Source organism: Anabrus simplex, chromosome 9 (assembly GCF_040414725.1).
Source record: "Anabrus simplex isolate iqAnaSimp1 chromosome 9, ASM4041472v1, whole genome shotgun sequence".
Classification (NCBI taxonomy): Eukaryota; Metazoa; Arthropoda; class Insecta; order Orthoptera; family Tettigoniidae; genus Anabrus; species Anabrus simplex.
This window is the reverse complement of record NC_090273.1, coordinates 20,965,930-20,985,744: the sequence shown is the minus strand read 5'-3', so window position 1 is coordinate 20,985,744 and position 19,815 is coordinate 20,965,930. Positions and strand designations below refer to the sequence as shown.

Genomic DNA, 19,815 nt, shown 5'->3' with positions numbered 1-19,815 from the left:
TTCTACTCATTTATCTGCAAGTTTCTTAACCAGGTACAATTCCATTTGGATAGGGCTGATCGATGTATCACTTCAACTCGTAAGCACAGACTGAAGCCTACAGTACAGACATCGCACACCGATCACGTCAGTACACAGTATGCCGTCTGCATTGGAGTCGTTGAGTTATTATCCTAGCCTCTTCTGCTCGTCGGGATTGTCTCCCTATTGTACTCTTATCACATGTAGTGTACAGTACAGTCGGAGGTATACGACCGTTTTTCGCTTTAACTTTCGACTGCCGGCCGCAGTGGTGTAGTGGATACGGCGTTGGTCTACTAATCCCAAGTTAACAGGTTCAAACCCGACTGAGGTTGGTGGCTTTTAAGGATATTTAAAGGTGACAACCCCATGTCATTGGCTTCCGGCACGTTAAAGAACTACTGCGGGACGAAATTCCGACACCCCGGCATCTGTTAAGAACGGACGGACGTTAAACAACTTGGATTATTAATAACTTTTGACTCGAGTCTTTCAGGACTACGGTTCCTTATCTCAAATTTACTTACTCGTGTTTCTCACGCCCAAATTCTGTTGGGTTTTCTGCATTAACTTTCACTATTTGCAGAAAAAATTACTTCCATCAGTAGAAAACACCTCCACTCCAAAATCAGACACAAGCTCTCACAAAAAATAAGTTTTACTAGGCCTCACTTTAGGCATTTTAACGGTCTGGCTTTCCAGACTGAAGTCAAATATAAAGTCTGAATATAACCTTCCTACCCCTACCCTCTTATCTGACCTTATCTGACTTTCGATCTTTGCAGATACCTGCTGTTTGGTTATATATTCTTCAATCATCCAAGAATGTTTTTCTGTCTTTTCAGAGATGGTTCAGATATACAGGGTGGTTATAATTAAACTTTTGTTCCTTGAGTCAGTGTAGGTGGAAAGCTATGTACCGTATGGGTACCCAACTTTATAGGAATGATGTTCAGACTGTGCGCTGCAGAATTTGCGATATTAGTATTGTTAGTGTCATGATTTGCCGTTAGGCGCCAGTACTGGTACAGTGACGTAAGGTTGAAACACAAGCATCAGTGTGCATTACAGTTGCAGATAGTCAACATGGGTCTGGACAAGGTGAGCAGGGCTTCTTTACTCGTAAAACTGTTTTATCAAAACAACAGCAATAGTGCTGCTGCTCTTCACGAGTATGGATGCATTAAGGGAATATGGAGAGGTCTTCTTTCCATACTGGGGTTGAAGAACATTATTTGGAAGTTTGAATTAACTGGCGATTTGGGAATTGCTCCTGGGAGAGGCCAATAGCCAATTGCGCGACAAATTGGTGAAGTTACTGTTTCCATGGCTGCGAATGCTGGACGCATTGTGCGATCTTCAAGCAGTGCACAAGCTGTGTAATGACAGCTGAATGTTCCATGGTCCACTGTTCAAAAAGTGCTGCGAACAATTGTAAAATTGTATCCATACAAATTTTATCCTACTCACCAACTGTTGCCATGTGATGCAGACATTCAAGTAGACTTTGCTCTTACATTTCTTGCAAGGGTTCAGGTTGGTGACATGTGGCCATGGAACATTTTATGGAGTGTTGAAGCACTCACGATTGTCGCATTTGGGAATCATAACGGCGAACGAACGTTCATGAAGTTCCCCTGCATAGTGAATGCATGCATCACTTTGTGGTGTGGCTTCATGGCACAGTTCATAATTGGTCCATTTTTCTTTGAAGAACTGGGACCCCAAAGGACCAAGGACATGCAGCATGAACGGAACACATTTCTGTGATCTGCTTCGCCAACATGTGATCCCTGCTCTACGGGAGAGAGGTGCTTTGGACTCAGCTGTTTTGATGTACAATGGAGCTCCACCTCACATTGCTTATGAGGTCACTCGGTTACTCTGTAACACATGTGGAGAAGTCCGAATCATTGGCTGATCGTTCCACACTGCCTGGCCACCAAGATCACCAGATTTGAACCCATGTGATTTCTGGTTGTGGGATTACCTGAAGGATAGGGTTTATCAACAGGACACTAACACACGTCGGAGATTGAAGATGAGCGCAGCGAGGGAGGTAGCCAACATCCCACCTGAGATGTTTCGGGCAGCATTAGAGCAGTCTCTAGTGTTCCAGGCTGTCGTGGATGAAGATGGTCGTCACATTGAATATGTTTCTTTCATTTGTTTATTCGTTATTTCTCTTCTGCATATCTTTACTAATGTTTCCACCAAGTTCAATTGTCCCACGACCACTCGTTTTTCCATGGGGGCCTTCTCAACTAGCGAAAGTTTTATTGTAACCCCCTGTATTTATTTACTACAGTAAAGATGTTCAAGAGGTGATGAACTGATAAGATTCAAAATGAGATTAGGCATTAAAAATGTAGACGAAAGGAGATGAAGTTGCAAAATACAAGCTGTTAAGACTTTAAAAAAAAAGGACTAATAGGTCAGAAAAGGGGACAAATAAAACTCACCATTTTCTGGCCTACAGTGACCTGCAGTTAACATATATTATGGTGGGTGTACACTCAGGGGGAAAGAAAAAGAAGAATTTTACTGAATTTCCAAGTCCTAGTTGTTATTATTTTAAGATATTATATTAAAAATAATTTGAAACTCATTTAAAAATTATGGGAACTCTGGATGGACTCTTGGCAGTCAAGAAATTCTAGTTAATTACTTTGATGACTGGAATATCCATATTACAGTGGAGTATAGGAACTGTTGTGCTAATACGGACCAAAGAAACTGAAATGGTGCTGAAATCTTCCTGTAGTCATAGTATTTCACTGGTGTTGTAGCATGAGCAAAGCTTCCCATGAAATCCCTTTGTAGATGTAACAAATGGTAGTTAGATCCCTTCCATATATTCATTTTTTTGTTTTTGTTATCATAGTCTTTTGATTGGGATTTGTTAGTTCATCCTGTAGTGTTAATATATGGGAAACAATTATGCTTTTTTGGACCGCTGAGGTTGTGAGTATTTCAGGGAAGGAATTTGAGTTTTTACATGTGAATTTGTCTGTTTTATTTTTTGTTAAAGTTAGAATCCTTTTGAGGCAGTCATGGTGTGAATCACAGCCACTGTACAGTGGCAGAAACAAGGGACCTCGTACACTATGTAGGTCATGCTGACAAAAGCAGGCTTAGCGGAGTTTCAGGCAAAAAGTTAACGTGCAAACAAGTACTAGGAAGGTAATTGTTGCATGTTATCAATCTCATTCCGTATTGACGGTTATCACTTTAAAAATAAATAAAAAAGTCTTATTCTGTCCTCCTTTTCAATACAATAAACCATCTATATTAGATGAGATAATGTCTAAACATGTTTCAGCCTATCTAAAGGTCATCTTCAGTAGAAGCTCAAATATTACATATATGTGCAAACAAATAAAAACATTGAAAAATGTGTTGAATTAAAAGACAATGATTATGATTAACATATTAAAAACACATGTGAATGTCAAGGTAGAAAAATCCTCTCGTCTAAAAACTCTTCTGGTTAACATAAAACTTGCTAATCCTTTTTAAAAGTGGACATCTGTGAGGCGGCACGACGTACTGAGACCGTCGATAAGGGGATAATGAGTGCGCGTCATCTGCAATGGGAAAAGGGAGGAATGAATGGGTGAAACAAAAAAACACAAAAATATTACATGAAAAGAAAGAAAAGGATTTAGGCTCAATCAAAACTTACTCGTTCGAAGACTGACGTCTTGAGTGGTACGACCTTGTCAGTCTCATGTCCCTATTGACACTAAACATGTGTGTTGCTAGCAGCGGGTTACACGTTCTTTCCTCCCTTTTACCCATTGCAAATGATGCACACTCATTATCCCCTGATTGACGGTCTCACTACGTCGCGCAAAACAGATTTCCACTTTTAAAAAGGATTTTTATGTTTACCAGAAGGGTTTTTAGATGAGAGGATTTTTCTACCTCAGCATTCACATGTGTTTTTAATATGTTAATCATGAACATTGTCTTTTAATTCCACACATTTTTCAGTGTTTTTATTTGTTTGCATATATATGTAATATTTTAGCTCCTACTGAAAATGGTCTTTGGATAGGCTGAACCATGTTACATTTTATTTATTTAATTGTGTCAGAAACATACATTATATCCTACAATAATATCAGGACAATAACAAGTCTGGTACTATAACCATTAATTATTTCTGATGATGCCAGGTAACGATGTGATTAAGCTCTACATAAATACAAATGTAATTAAATGTGGTGAGACCAATATGCGGCTAATTCACATTCTGGAGAGAGCAAGTAGTTGGACACAAGTTACAAACAAGAAGATGGCTCATTGTCTGTTCTTCACCACATTCACATAGAGTCGAGTCAGACAAAACCCCACTTTCTCTTGTTAGTCTTTGTTCTTCCAACTCCTGAACGCAACCTGTTGAGCGTCTTGCATGTTGTCCAGCTCTGCTTGTGGCCTGAAGGAAATCTTTCGGAAGGCATCATCCATTCTGCAAGGTGGCTGGATCTGCAATGCCATGAATTCACTCTGAAGTTCGATGGTGGTTCAGTGAGGCTTTCAGTTGTATGGAGAAAGCTTTTCCTTGACTTGAGCTGTTGGGTTATTGGTTGGTACCCATATAAAGTATGGGTCATCAGGTTCAGTGCTTTAGATTTCTCCAGTCTGGATGCACACTCACGGCGAATATCTAGAGGTGGGATACCTGCTAGACAATAAACTTTATCAAGTGATGTGGATCTCAGACATCCTGTAATGAGTCTTCAGGTCTCATTTAAGGCAACATCCCCTTGATTAGCATGACTAGATCTACACCAGACAGGGCAGGCATATTCTGCTGCTGAATAACAAAGAGCTATTGAAGTTCTTAAAAGGAGAGGATGTGGCCCCCCCTCCCGACAGGTTGAACCCGATAATTTCCGGATAATATTGTTCCATGCAAAAACCTTCCTTTTCGTGTTCACACAGTGTGTTCTGTAGGTTAGTGCTCGGTCAAGGGTTACTCCTAGATGTTTGGGAGTGAAGCAGTGTTCTAATATTTTACCTTCCCAAATCACTTGCAATTTTCTTGCTGTCTGTCGATTTTTCAGGTAGAAGGCACAGACTTGTGTTTTTGATGGGTTTGGCTTTAGTTGGTTCTCTTGGTAATAACCACTTAGAATTTGTAGAGCATGGGAGAGCTTCTCTTCAGCAAGTTCATACGTTTCCTCTTGAGCTGCCAGAGCGACATCATCTGCATAAAATAAAGCTCTTTATCCCTTGTGGGCGAGGCTGATCATTGGTGTAAATGTTGAAGAGTATAGGAGCTAGCACACTCCCTTGTGGAAGGCCATTCTTTAAGTTCTTCCATCTACTCCTCTGGCCTTGGAATTCAACAAAAAAGCCTTCTGTTCTGTAGAAAGCACTCAATCATTTGGGTGAGTTTATAGTCCTTAGTTATACTGTGCACTTTACGAAGCAGTATACAGTGCTTAACTGTATCGTAGTCTGATGTCAAGTCACAAAAACTACTCCAGTGACTTTGTTGGTTTCATAGCCGTCTTTGATATACATGTTACATTATCCCGTCTAATATAGATTTTTTTTTTTTTTGTATTGAAAAGGAGGACAGTATAAGACTTTTTTATTTGTGAGAAGGTAATAGTATCTGAAACTAGAGGAGTAGGTCCCAGTCAATTTCAGTATTCTAAAGATGTTTCCATTTTGAACATTTCACCAAAATAGGTAGCATGTAAATTCCAAATGTTATTTGCTTCTTGTACACCAAAACTTTACTGTTCACGTGTTGCACGAGTACTTGCTTGTATTTTTACACTTCACTCTTGACATTCCACAAACGCTTGAGTTGAATGTATTTTTTCTTCCCTTCACCCTCTTCTTTATTTTCAGTCATTTTGCACACTACAGCACCACACCAAATATGCAGCGGGGAAAAGATCAAATCACTCGCTCCAAGCAGTAGGTAGATCAGCAAGTGCAGGTTACCTTCGTGTGAAATTTCGTCGGATGGGGTTCCAACCTGAGCAAGTAGGCTACACATTTGCTGATCTACCTGACTTGTTGGAAAATGGCCTTTAGGTTGCCTGCAGCAGGTAATTGGCAACTGAACATTCATATGATTCTGGTCAGGTACCTTCCCAACCTGATCTGCACGCCAACCTATATCGTGTACAAGGTCCCTAAGTAATAGCACACAATATATTGTTGAAGTCCCAGTCAGGATGCAAAGCACTGTTTCTCCATGGCTAAATGGTTAGCGTGCTGGCTTTTGGTCACAGGGGTCCCGGGTTCGATTCCTGGCAGGGTCGAGAACTTTAACCATAATTGGTTAATTTCTCTGGCATGGGGGCTGGGCGTATGTGTCGTCTTCGTCATCATTTCATTCCCATCGTGATGTGCAGGTCGCCTATGGGAGTCAAATCAAAAGACCTGCACCTGGCGAGCCAAACATTTCCTTGGACACTCCCGGCACTAAAAGCCATGCATCATTTCATTTCACTTGTTGGTGCAGACCTTGGGACTGGTAGTCAGTGTAAGTCAACTGTTATCATATCTCATTATTAAAAATACAAAGGTCTAGTGTCACAATGAATGCTAAGTAGAACACACCTTGTTGAACATCATCAAAGTAACGTTTAGTTTGAGAAGGAGATGATGGCACAAGAAATACACGTATGGCTTCGTGCTGGGTGTCCGATCAGCTCAGTAGTGGCATGCTCTCTCCTGAACCTTCCTGTGACTGTATATATTGTTTATTATTTTTTCGCATAACATTTCACTTGCAAAAAAACAAAACATGGTGCTTCTGCCCTGGTGGCCCTTGGTGTAACAAACAACTCCTGCTTAGCCTGAAGGCCTGCGGATTACAAGGTGACACATGCAACCAATCCTCTCGGCTGTTATTCTTGGCTTTTGACACCGGGCCGGTACCTCTTCAGTTCTCGCATAGGCTGAGTGGACCTTGCACCCACCCTCATATTCATGTCAAAATCCCTCACTTGGCCAGAAATCAATCCCAAGACTCACTGTTCCTTCACTATGAGACCATCATTTCACTTCCAGTGATTCTGTTTCACTGTTATTGATGTGAAATCACTTTTTCCATTCCTCATTTTATGTGCATTTGAATACAAGTTACGATGACAATGATGACCTCAGCTACTATGTACAGGCATTTGATTTGACTTCATCTCGGCTGCCTGCGCGTTAATTTTGATGTTCTGTTTTGCTCTTCCAGGTGGCAGAGAAATTGGATATCTCTTGGGCAATCTTTGGATGAGATTTTAATTAATTTTGTCAGGTGAACACCAAATTTATGACCTGGGATCTTTTACGTGCCAACGTCGCATGACATGAAGTGTCGACTGGACTATCTTCTGCCTTTCAAGAATCCAGCTACGTCTGAGGGGTTTGAACCCACAATCTTGGGATATGGAGGCTTACATTCTGCTTCTGATCCACAGACGTATCCACTGTTTGAGGAGTCATAATCTTCATAATAGGAGGACTGTTGGGAAGAAGGCCATGACAGAAGAATATGCTGTGGATTGTGCAGCCTCTGTCATCAGTTGGGAGAATGTAGATTGAGGAAGAGTCATCTTTTCCGACAAGACATGCATCTCAACTGACTGGCAGGCCCTGTCGGAATTTATTGTAAGCCTGGTACAAGATATGCCCCACATTATGTGAACCGGCATTAAAAGTCAGGGTGCTTTTGAATGTCATGCTGGGACTGGACCTCTCACGATGGCACTGGCATGTTGGAATGTATCCATATCCATTGTCAGTTAACCACTTTTAAATATATTGATATTTTGGAGAAAGCGTTGCTTCCTTTCGCTCCAGAACATTGTCCCCAAGGTTTCATTTTCTGGCAGAATCACCATCTGTTGCACCAAGCCCAAGTCATTCAGGTGTGGTTTCAGAAGAGGCCCGAGATTTTCATCTTATATTTGCAACCGAAGATACCAGACTTGAACAACATAGAGATTGCATGTATGGGTGATGGTAAAATGAAGGAGGCTTGAAGCATATAGAATCTCTCTTGCTATGGTCTACAGAAGACAAAGAGTTGTTACTGCCTGATGTTGGAACCATGGGAATGTTAATATCCTCAACATCTGTTGATAATTGCTTGAAGAAGAAACCTATTTGATTTGAATCCCACCATCAGCTGCCCTGAATTCTGCAATAATGTTCTGAGTATTGATGAGAAATTGGTGTAATATATGGGGGATTTAGGCTTTACTAAAATTACTCATGTGAAAGAATGTACAGTATACTCAGTGATGAACACATTGCTTTTGTGTTGTACTTTTAGGCTTTCGTTGTCCCTAACCAGTTTCTTGCTGGCCAACTTATGAGATGTGCAATGTCCTCTCCACGTATTCTATGGATCTGGAAACATTTAGTCAAACAATCTGTACTGTGTTCTGCACTGTGAGCTGGGCACCCATCTTGCTGTAACAGAGTGTCATTTGACATCAATGGAAGTTCATACTTTTTTCATTTTTTCAATTTGCTCTACGTTGCACCGACACAGGTAGGTCTTATGGTGGTGTTGGGATAGGAGTGGGAAGGAAGTGCCCGTGGCCTTAATTAAGGTACAGTCCCATCATTTGCCTGGCGTGAAAATGGGAAAACACGGAAAACCATCTTCAGGCTTCTGACACTGGGGTTTGAACCGACTATCTCCCGAATGCAAGCTCAGGGCTGTGCGCCTCTAACCACATGGCTAACTTGCTCGGTAAGTTCATTTGTTAGGAAGATGCCATACTTATTAGAATTCAGGGACCTGTGAGTTGCTGCCCCACTATTCTACCCACTCATTTACTCTCCATGGGCATTGATGTTTCAAGTGGCAAAGCTAATGGGGATTCAAAAATTAAGTTCCCGGAAGGGAACCATGAATTAATTTCACAAATTGTGAATATGAAGGTATTCACGCTCTCCAGGCCTTTTCAGTCGTAAAATGATCAGCGTTTTGCTGCAATCACACTACAGTGTCATCAGTAAGGATGATACATGACAAATCACTTCAATTGATGGAGAGAGACATGGAATTTAAAATGTTTCAGAATTAATAGTACACTTTCTTGATGTGCGCCACTTCCTCTTGCGACATCCTGAGAACTAATGCGTAGATCTACAGTAACAGCTGCTAGAACATAAATTTCACCATCTCTTACAGTCACTGGTTTGTTTCTGGAATGTTTTCAGGGTGTTACACAACCAGTTTACCTTAGCCATTTAACATGTCCACGTAAGACAGAATAGTTTTATTTAGTGGTGCAAGTCTCTAAAAATAATCATGAAACCCAGTTGCTACAGATGCCAGAGAAGTTGAACCATTTTTTCCTCCTGTAACTTGACATAATGTTCCACACTTCACGTATGCTCCTGGATGGTGTAGTGTGGTATGCTATTTCTCACTTAGTGTCTATAACAACAACAACCATCATCATGTGGCCTCAGCTCCCCTATGCAGGCACTTTGACTTTATGCCATCTAGACTGCCTGTGTGTAAATTTTGAAGGCATTCTGTTTTTCTCTACCTGATAGCAGAGAAACAGATTTCTGTTTGGCAATCAATGGCTGAATTTTAATTAATGTTATTGGATAAACACCAAACATGTCACCAGAGATCTTTTACATACCAAGAGTACCGAATGGAATTTTTCAGACCTTCAAAAATCGGACTACCTTTGCCAAAATTGAAATCATGATCTTGGGATCTGTAGGCAGATACTCTACCACTGACCCCCTGTGGCTGGGGGACACAGACGATGAATACACCCACGGTATCCCCTGCCTGTCGTAAGAGGCGACCAAGGGTTAATCAAATTAGAACCATGACACTACTTGTAATTAGTACTATCATGCAGGGAACACCATAGGTTGCTTTTATTTGTGCATAGTACCACTATGTTAGGTACAAAATAGGTTTGTGATTAGTAGCATCAGTGTGTGGCTCAGGATGCATTTTACAGTACCTGTGATTTGTACCCCTATATGAGCGACACCATCGTTCTGCCTTGCCTATGCTTAGTACCCACTATGTGAGGAACACCACAGGATAGTGCGGGTCCCTGTGGGTAGTCCACGTATGCGAGGAATGCCATAGGTTTGTGTTGCCTGTAAATAGCTCAGCAGTGTGCGAAACACCATAGGTCTGTGTTCCATGTGTGCATTACATTACCTGTAAATAGTACCATAATGTGTGGAATACCGCGATTCTACACTACTTTTGATTAGTACCGCAAGATGACGAATAGCATGGGTCTACTTTCCTCACGATAAGTACCATTATGAAGGGACGATGACCTGGATTTTGGACCCATTTCGACTACAAGCATCATCAATTCATTATTATGCGTTAGAAGCAGTCCCTTGGTCAGTAATACTATTGTTTAACGCTAGTTTCTGGGAATGTGGGACATTGCAGGTCTGATCCACTGATTGTTTTAACTTCATATTCATTCATTCTTCGTCCTCTCATTTTTGAATTCTGGTCAATGAAGGATTATGAATTTTTAAATTGTCATTACTTTTAGTCTCATTTCGTACCATTAGGGGCCGATAACCTAGATGTTAGGCTTCTTTAAACAACAAGCATCATCATCACTCTACCACTTTACCTCATCCCGAGGTAAAGTACGTAAGAACCTCGTTTATCCAGCCCTCATTAATCCGGATCTCTGGTTTATCCGGACCAAAAATAATAAACATTTATTTTTACTTGTACAGAATTTCTTTTACAGATCGATTCTTCTTAAATGTCTTTTCCACCAAGGATAGTTAAGGACAGGAATTGGAAGTAAGTCAGTCGCGGTCTATCAAAGGTACCGCCCCAGCATTCGCCTGGAATTGAGAATGGGAAACTATGGACTCTTCTGAGTTCCTTGACACATTTGCACGCATTCCCAGATGCTTGGACGTAGATGTGAACGACGTAAATGACTGGTTAAAAAATTACCGCAATTCAGGCTACGGCATAATGACGGATGAATAAATTATTGCCTCTTATTCCTCAGCAGGAAATGACGAGGGTGATGGTGAATTCGAAAACGAAACCGGCACTCCATCAGAAGAAACAATGACTCTTGGAGATGCAACAGTGCAGCTGGACAAACTGATAGCCTGTTTAGAATCCCAGACTGAAACCACACCGGCAGAACTGATGTTAGTAAAACGTATTCCTGATCATGCTGCGCGCAAACACTATACAAATGTAAAACAGAAAAGGCTCACACATTACTTTAGTGCATAAAACAGTGTCTAAATATAAGAAAAGTGGTCTTATATTTTTTTTGTACAATTTTAAAAAGGTATTACTGTACAACTTATGTTAATATGTTGTATAACATGTACTGTATTTATTTCTTAGTTTTACTGATTATCCGGGTTTTCGATAATCCGGATCAGTTCCGGTCCCACTATATCCGGATAAACGAGGTTCTTATGTAATTAAACTCGTGTCCTCATCCCGAGGTGGCGCAGCTCTTTTCAGGCACACCCCCAAGGGTGGTGAACTGCTTGTACCATTTCAACCACACACCAGCCCTTCTGCCATTCTTAAATTTCGGGCAGTACCGGGAATCGAACCTGGGCCCCCGAGGATGGCAGCTGACAACGCTAACCGTTATGCTATGGTGATGCAGCTGTACCCAGGCACAACCCCCACCCCCAATGGAGATGAGAGGAATAGAGACATAAAGAGAAGGTGCAGGTAAGAAAGAGAGCTAAGAATTATTGTGGAAGTAAGTAGCGATTGAAGGAACTTACTAGAAAACAGAATTTAGCAACCAATTTAAAAAAAAAGTCAACTAAGATTTTTTTTTCACCAGTTGCTTCACATTGCTCTGAAACAGATGAGTCTTGTGGTGACGTGGGATAGGAGTGGGGAAAAAAGCAACCATGGCCTTAATTAAGGTGCCCAGTTCAAAAATAGTAAACCACGGAAAACCGTTTTGAAGCCTGCTGACGGTGGAGTTCGAACCCACTGTCTCCCGAATGCAAGCTAATAGCTAGAGCCCTGTGCAGATATACAAAATATTATTCACATCCGCGGATATTGTAAATATTTAACTACAGTATATTACGCCCAAAGTATAGAAACGGATACATCTGTTAACATAACACAATAGACCTGGCACTTGGCATCAGAACCCCCACAGTCACAGGTTTATGAAGGAATTTCTCTTGCGACAACTACCGACGTATTGATCTTGTTCCTTCCATTAATTGCAGGCAGGGGCCAGTTGGGCATAGGTTAGATTTTTGGCTTTATGGTCTCAAAGCTCTTTGTATATCACCATTCTCCCATACTACTGTCAAGGGTCATTTAACCACAAGTAAAAATAAGAGTATACCTGAGTTAAAATTAATAAACTTCATTATTTAGAAATTATCAGCAAAATTATCCACACTGCCATACAGTTTGCATCAGCCAAGACACTAGTTTCATGGATATCCGCATCCATGTAGGGCTCTGCTTGTAGTTACATGACCCAAGCCACACAGCCACTTACTCGATTCAGCTAAGAACAACATGATGGCAAATATAATAGGCAGTCATAAATTTTAGGAAAAAATGGAAGGTTATGTATAGATACTTTAAGGCAGAAACAGGTTCCAGGAATCATTAATGAACAAAGGGAATGTAGGAGTGTATATGTGAGGACTTACAGAAGGCAGAAATATTCACTCAGCAGTATGTGAAGATATTTGGATATGACAATAATGTCCAGGATGAGAAAATGAAAATCCACAGCCTGTTTCCGACTGGATCAGGAATGAAATAAATGAAGCCCCCATCTAGTGGCGAGGATAGGAAATGTGTCGGCTGCTGAAGCCTGTACCGGGCGAGTTAGCCGTGCGCGTAGAGGCGCGGGGCTGTGAGCTTGCATCCGGGAGATAGGTGGGTTCGAATCCCACTGTCGGCAGCCCTGAAGATGGTTTTCCGTGGTTTCCCATTTTCACACCAGGCAAATGCTGGGGCTGTACCTTAATTAAGGCCACGGCCACTTCCTTCCAACTCCTAGACCTATCCTATCCCATCGTCGTCATAAGACCTATCTGTGTCGGTGCAACGTAAAGCCCCTAGCAAAAAAAAAAAAAAAAAAAAGAGCTGAATCCTGTCGCACTTCAGGATGAGAATGTGTCTAATACATGTGAAGTACCGAAACTTACCTAAAATAATAAAAACATTTGCAAAATGATACATAAGTTGAAAGCTAGAAAAGCAGCTGGGATTGATAAGATTTCTGAGATAAGCTAAAGGCAATGGGTTGGGATACACTGCCATATCTGAAATACTGTACTTATTTCATTTCCATTCGTACAAAGGAGCTATACCAAATGAATGGAGAGTTGCAAGAGTAGCCCCTATGTAAAGGAAAAAAGGTGACAAACATAAAGCAGATAATTACAGGTCATTCAACTTGATGCATGTTGCATGTAAGCTTTGGGAAAGCTTTTTTTTTTTTTTCTGATTTAAACACGTTTATGAAATTACTAACTGGTTTGATAGAAGGCAGTTCGTGTTTAGGAAAGGTTATTCCCGTGATGCTTAGCTTGTAGGATGCAGCAAAATATAGCAGCTTATTTAGATTCAGGGAGTCAAATGGACTGTATCACTATTGACCTATCTAAGGCTTATGATAGGCTAGATCATGGGAGTCTGGTGACGAAAATAAGGGCTATTGGACTAGATAAAAAAGTGGTTGATTGGGCAGATAACTTTCTAGAAAATAGAACTCTGAGAATTAGAGTAGGTAGAGCGTAGGGGTAGCGTGCCTACCTCTTACTCGGAGGCCCCGGGTTGGATTCCTGGCCAGATCGGGGGTTTTTACCTGGCTTTGAGGGTTGGTTCGAAGTCCACTCAGCCTACATGATTAGAATTGAGGAGCTATCTGACGGTGAGATAGGTGCCCCGGTCTAGAAAGCCAAGAATAACGGCTGAGAGGATTCGTCGTGCTGACCACACGACAGCTCGTAATCTGCAAGCCTTCAGGCTGACAGCGGTCGCTTGGTAGGCCAAGGCCCTTCGGGGCTGTAGTGCCATGGGGTTGTTGGAGTTGAAGTGTTACCTGATCCTGTAACAATTAAGAATGGAGGGGAGTCCCACAAGTCAGTATTATTGGACCTTTATGTTTTCTTATGTATATAAATTATATGAGTAAAGAACTCGAATCATAGATCAGGTTTTTTTGTGGATGATGTTATACAGTACAGAGTTGTAAATAAATTACAGGATTGTGAGCTATTGCATAAAGACCTCAACAATTTTGCGAGATGGACGGCAGACGATGGTAAACAGGCTGCAAGTTTCACCAAGAAGAAGAGTCCTCTCAGTTTAGATTACTTTGTCGATAGGGTGAAAGTACCTCACGGGGATCACTAAGTACCTGGGTTTTAATATGAGGAAAGATCTTCATTAGGCTAATCAGACTAACGGGGTTGTGAATAAAGGTTACTGCTCTTCTTATGGTAATAATAATTTCGTGTGGCTATTTCTAGCCGAGTGCAGCCCTTGTAAGGCAGACCCTCCGATGAGGGTGGGCGGCATCTGCCATGTGTAGGGTATCTGCGTGTTATTGTGGTGAAGGATAGTGTTATGTGTGGTGTGTGAGTTGCAGGGACGTTGGGGACAGCACAAATACCCAGCCCCCGAGCCACTGGAATTAACCAATGAAGGTTAAAATCATCGACCCAGCCGGGAATCGAAACCGGGACCCTCTGAACCAAAGGCCAGTACGCTGACCATTCAGGCAATGAGTCGGACAGGGTAAAATCGTGTCCTCGTCCTGCGGTGGTGCAGCTCTCTTCAGGCACACCCCCAATGGAGGTGAGCTGCATGTACCATTTCAACCAATACCAGCCCTGCTGCCATTCTTAAACTTCTGGCAGTACCGGGAACTGAACCTTAGCCCCCGAGGATGGCAGCTAGTAACACTAATCATTACGCTACAGAGGCGGACCTTCATGTGGTTATTAGGGTGTTTAGGAGTTGTAGTAAGGAAGTACAAGAGAGGACATACAAATCTCTGGTAAGACACCAATTAGAATAAGGTTTCAGTGTGTGGGACCAGCACCAGGATTACTTGATGTAAGAACTGGAAGGAAGGCAGTACGATTTGTTGTAGATGATTTCTGATAAAAGAATAGTTGCAGAAATATTGCAAACTTTGGGCTGGGAAGACTTGGGAGTGAGGAGACGAGCTGCTCGACTAAGCAGTATGTTCTGAGCTGTCGGTGGAGGGATGGCATGCAATGACATTAGTAGACAAATAAGCTTCAGTGGATGATGATAAATTTGGAATTCGGGAGGACAAATTGAGGCAAACATTCATTTTAGGAAGATGAGTTAGGGATTGGAATAATTTATCAAAGGAATGTTTGATAAATTTCCAGCTCTTTTTAAATCATCTGCTACCTGGCCAGCAGCCCTAAATGCAGATCATTAATGTTTCATTGAGTTACATGTACCTTGAGTTACAGTACTAGCCCTCCTGCCAATCTTAAATTTCTGGCAGTGACCATGAATTGCTAATAGTGTTAACCATTACACTATCAAGGTGGGCAACATCTGCTAGTATACAGATATAAGATACTGTAATTTTTTATCATGTAACACACATACACACAGTGTTCATCTTGTTGCAACACCCTGTTCGAGATCTGGCTAACTAAGGAGAAACATCTTAAGGCAGTCTGATCAATGAACCATCCATGTTGCACTGCTTGAATGAAACATCCCTTTAAACTTTCAGGTAGTATCAGACCGTCCAGATTACCACACAGAGGAGTTTATTTTTCCAGTGGGCTTCTGTTCTACAAGAGTTTATGGCAGCCTGAGGGACCCCGAAAAGAAGTGTGTTTATACATGTAAAGTGCTGGATGGTGGATCGTCTCCCAGGTAAGTCCAAAGATGTATTTGTTGATACAAGCAGGATAGGGCATATAACATCAAGTATGTATACCTTGTGTACTAGTATGATTAGTTCTATCCAGGTTTTTCCTTTTTTTAAATCTAGAATGTTGGAATGGAAACTTGCAGGCGATTCTCGATTATTTGTGGTAACGGATGGTAGCTAGCCTGTCGATAAACAAAAACATGATTAATAAAGGTGATAAATATGGGGGCTCTTAAAACTAACATCAATGAAAATCCCCTGCAGCATTAGAATCATTCACTCTGAGAGATTATAAACTTTCATTAAAACAATAAAACATTAAAACTACTAACAGTTTAATTTTATCACTCTTCAGTTGTTTATGTTTCAGGGTAGAGTTTATGAAGTCTAGACGCAATGCACAAGTATATGAAACATTGCAAGGAAAAAGAAAGTTCCCTGTTTAATAATCGAGAGTTGATTATATTTCATTGCAGTGAAAAATTAAGAAGAGACGTGTTCATCATCATCTTCCGCAGTTTCCTGCTTCTTGCCAGGTTTCCGGCTCTTCTTTGTTTCTTGTCATTTTAATTCCACTAGTTCTCTGTTGATACTGTGTTCCAGTCTTTACTCCTTTCATTCGTCTGTCTCTCAGCTTGATGGCACCAACTGAATTTCATTTCATTCAGCTGTACTCTGCTAATACCTCTTCCTTTCTTTACTCAAGTCATAGATTAACATTCTAACATAAGAGGCATGGTATACAAGTTCCCTGGGAAGAAAGGGCAATATTCTGGGGGATGGTGCTACTGGTCGTTGTGAAGTAAGGCATTCACATAAATATAGGTTTCATATAGAATGGTTGTGGAGATAAACCCATTTGAATGTAAACATTGAAAAACATGTTTATTTTGTGTTCTTGTGGAAGTAACAGCATTGCAGGACTTTCTCAGTAACACACCCTTTTCTTTTCATGTTGGATTAATTTTTTGTTTCAGTGATGAGTTTACAAAAATTCAACTGTCTACTTCAGTGCATTTTTTAGCTTAATTTTCCTATATGCCAGCCCTTTTCAAACAAGCAGTTCTTCTCCCATACTAGTCATCCTTCTGTAGAACTCATCCTTTATCCAATCCTATAAACAAATATGTTAGGAGTTTGAGGTTTGGAGATCTGGGTGGCCTGGGAATGGTACTGCCACAACCAGTCTACCAATTAGAAGATTAAGGTACTCCCCCACTTGCTGCGAATAATAAGTAGGGCTCCATCAAGTTGAAGGTACATACCTGAGGGACCCCGAAAAGAAGTGTGTTTATACGTGTAAAGTGCTGGATGGTGGATCATCTCCCAGGTAAGTCCAAAGATGTATTTGTTGATACAAGCAGGATAGGGCATATAACATTGTGTAGCCAAGGGAACGCCCTGGAGTAGGTTTTTCAACATTTACATTCAAACAACATACCAGATTAGTATAGACCTTGTATTCATATGAACTTTTTTTTTTTTTTTGTTCACAATGACCAAAAATTGCCCTTTTCTCCTGGGACATCATGTATAATGCGAGATCTGTTTTTTTAAGTAAGGACCATTTTGCAATAAAATAAAAACTACTAAATATTTTTTGGCAATTTTATGTTTCATCCTATTCTACACATATTAAACTACTCTTCCACATAGTTTCCATTTTTGTTCAAACATTTGTTGTATTGTGAGGTAAGTTTTCATAAACCCTCGTTATAGAAGTCTACCACCTGTGCTGAGAACCATTTCTGAACCATTGTTTCCATTCGTCGTTGGTGTGGAAGTGCTCATTTGCAAGAAACTTTTTAGGATGAAGGAAGAGATGGTAGTCACTAGGTGCAAGGTCAGGGCCAAACGATTCAATGTGAGCTTGCATTCAAGCTGCAGAGTGAGGTCTTGCATTGCTGTGAAGCAACAGCACTCTAGTCCAATTGAGAAAGCTAAATAACAATCAGGAAACTCAATCGTTAAAAATTACCAGTGTCTCGCCCCAGTGCGGCATGGGCTCATCAGTTGGATACCGCACCTTCTCAAGACACTGGCCGGCTAGTGACACCAATGCAAGATATCCTGTGCTAAGCACAATGCAGTGCTGACGTACTAGAGGAGAATTACATCTATATATGCGCCCCCGGGCTAGCAGTGGTGTCGCTAGCTGGCCATTGTCTTAGGAATGTGCGGTATCCAACTGACGAGCCCATGCCGCACTAGGGCGAAACACTGGTAATTTTTGACAATTGACTTTCCTGATTTTTATTGAACACTCTAGCATACAAAAGACCACGTCATTTATTCTTGATTATGCAGGGAATACTAATGTAAATGGTCCGTTATTGGACATTATAAATTTTCCAGCTAACTCATTCTCGGCTGCCAGCATGTTGGAAATTAGCGACCCACCAAGATTCACCAACTTAGCACACGGAGGTGAAACGCTGGCAGCCAGGAATGAGTTAGCTGGAAAATTGATAATGTCCAATAACGGACCATTTACATTGGTATCATAAATTTACTCATTCGGGACAAATATTTCAGGTTCCCTATGGGAATCAACATCTATATCGTATGCAGGGAAGTTGTGCACAGTTCGCAGCTGCATAGATTGTTGTCCCTAGCAGCATAAAGTCCACCAGCAGAACATCATGTCTCTCCCAAAATACGGTTGCCATAATCTTGCAAGTTGAGAAAGTCTGGTTGAATTTTATTGTTGGAGATGATGCGTGTCGCCTCTCCATCGATTGCTGCTTGGATTCATTGGTCATGTGAGACACTTATGATGATGAGGTCCAATAACGCATCACTTCCTCTCATAGTACTGGCTCAAAAATGTTGAAGCTCTGGCACATCTCTTCATTGCACAACTTTATGTTGTGCCATACCATATATGCCCCAAATAGTAAAGTAGGTAATATGGTGTAATATTGTGCATTTAATACAAGGAGTAGTCATGGTGCAATAAGGAAGTTGCGTAATTTAATATCTCGGCAGTGCGTGGCATCAGAAATTTCTTATCTTCCATAGTAACAGCGAGAAGCTTGGGTATTTTATATGATTCAATCGGGGAATTTACAAGAATGTATTAGAGCGGCCAATTCAGAAGGGACCAATCACAGCCTTGGAAGCGAAATTGCAGAATGAAGGGATATACAGAACAAACGAAGTCAGAACTACCAACTTCAAGATTTACAGTGCTGCACTATTCTTGATTTAATTAGGCAACATGTTATAAAGCCATACTCCACGTTTTTGATATGAAATAGAAGTAAGTTATACATTAAAAACTACCCGTAGACAGTTACAGTACTTAATTCTGAATTAATAAAGTAATAAATATATTTCTATTGAGTCAGCGTTTTACCGATCAAGTGGCTGAGCCATGGCGTCATCACATCAGTGAAATCCCCGATGGTATTACTAATTTACACGTAATTAATCTCATACCGGAAGTTTGGTGAACACAGTAGCTTCAGGAGATGGGACGATCGTTCTGCTTTAACGTTGCAAACCGCGCGGGTCAGTGTGTCTTATTTTAAGCCAGTGGTATATGGTAGTGACGATATTATCAACCAAGTAGGCATACTTTGTGTGGAAGCTGAAACGTTATTTTATGAGAATATGCATTACCTAAATGCAAGTGATATAATGTAATTACGAAAGTGTATTGTGCAGTTAACAAAGCAATTACCTTTGCTATATATAAGATTACGTATGATGTTGCAGTATGCCAGAGTGCGGTTTTGGTGTGGGATTGTCAATAACTAAGACGATATTTATTATCGATATCTCCAAACCTGTGTCTGTAATTTGCATCCGTATAATGTAAATACTGTGATCGGTACGCGTCCGATATCGCGAAGAACGTGCGCGAATCGTCGTTTATCATTTCGGTACAAAT

The 19,815-nt window shown here is 41.0% G+C and overlaps 1 protein-coding gene across 2 annotated transcripts in view; it reads left to right on the top strand.

The window, feature by feature from the left end:
- The window catches only part of LOC136881173 (transforming growth factor beta regulator 1), a 97,273-nt gene that overhangs the window by 65,209 nt on the left and 12,249 nt on the right, over positions 1-19,815 (top strand). For both annotated transcript variants that reach the window (XM_067153839.2, XM_067153838.2), the window contains exon 5: positions 15,777-15,922. In XM_067153839.2, the coding sequence (XP_067009940.2) occupies positions 15,777-15,922 (146 nt within the window). The remainder of the gene's footprint in view (positions 1-15,776; positions 15,923-19,815) is intronic.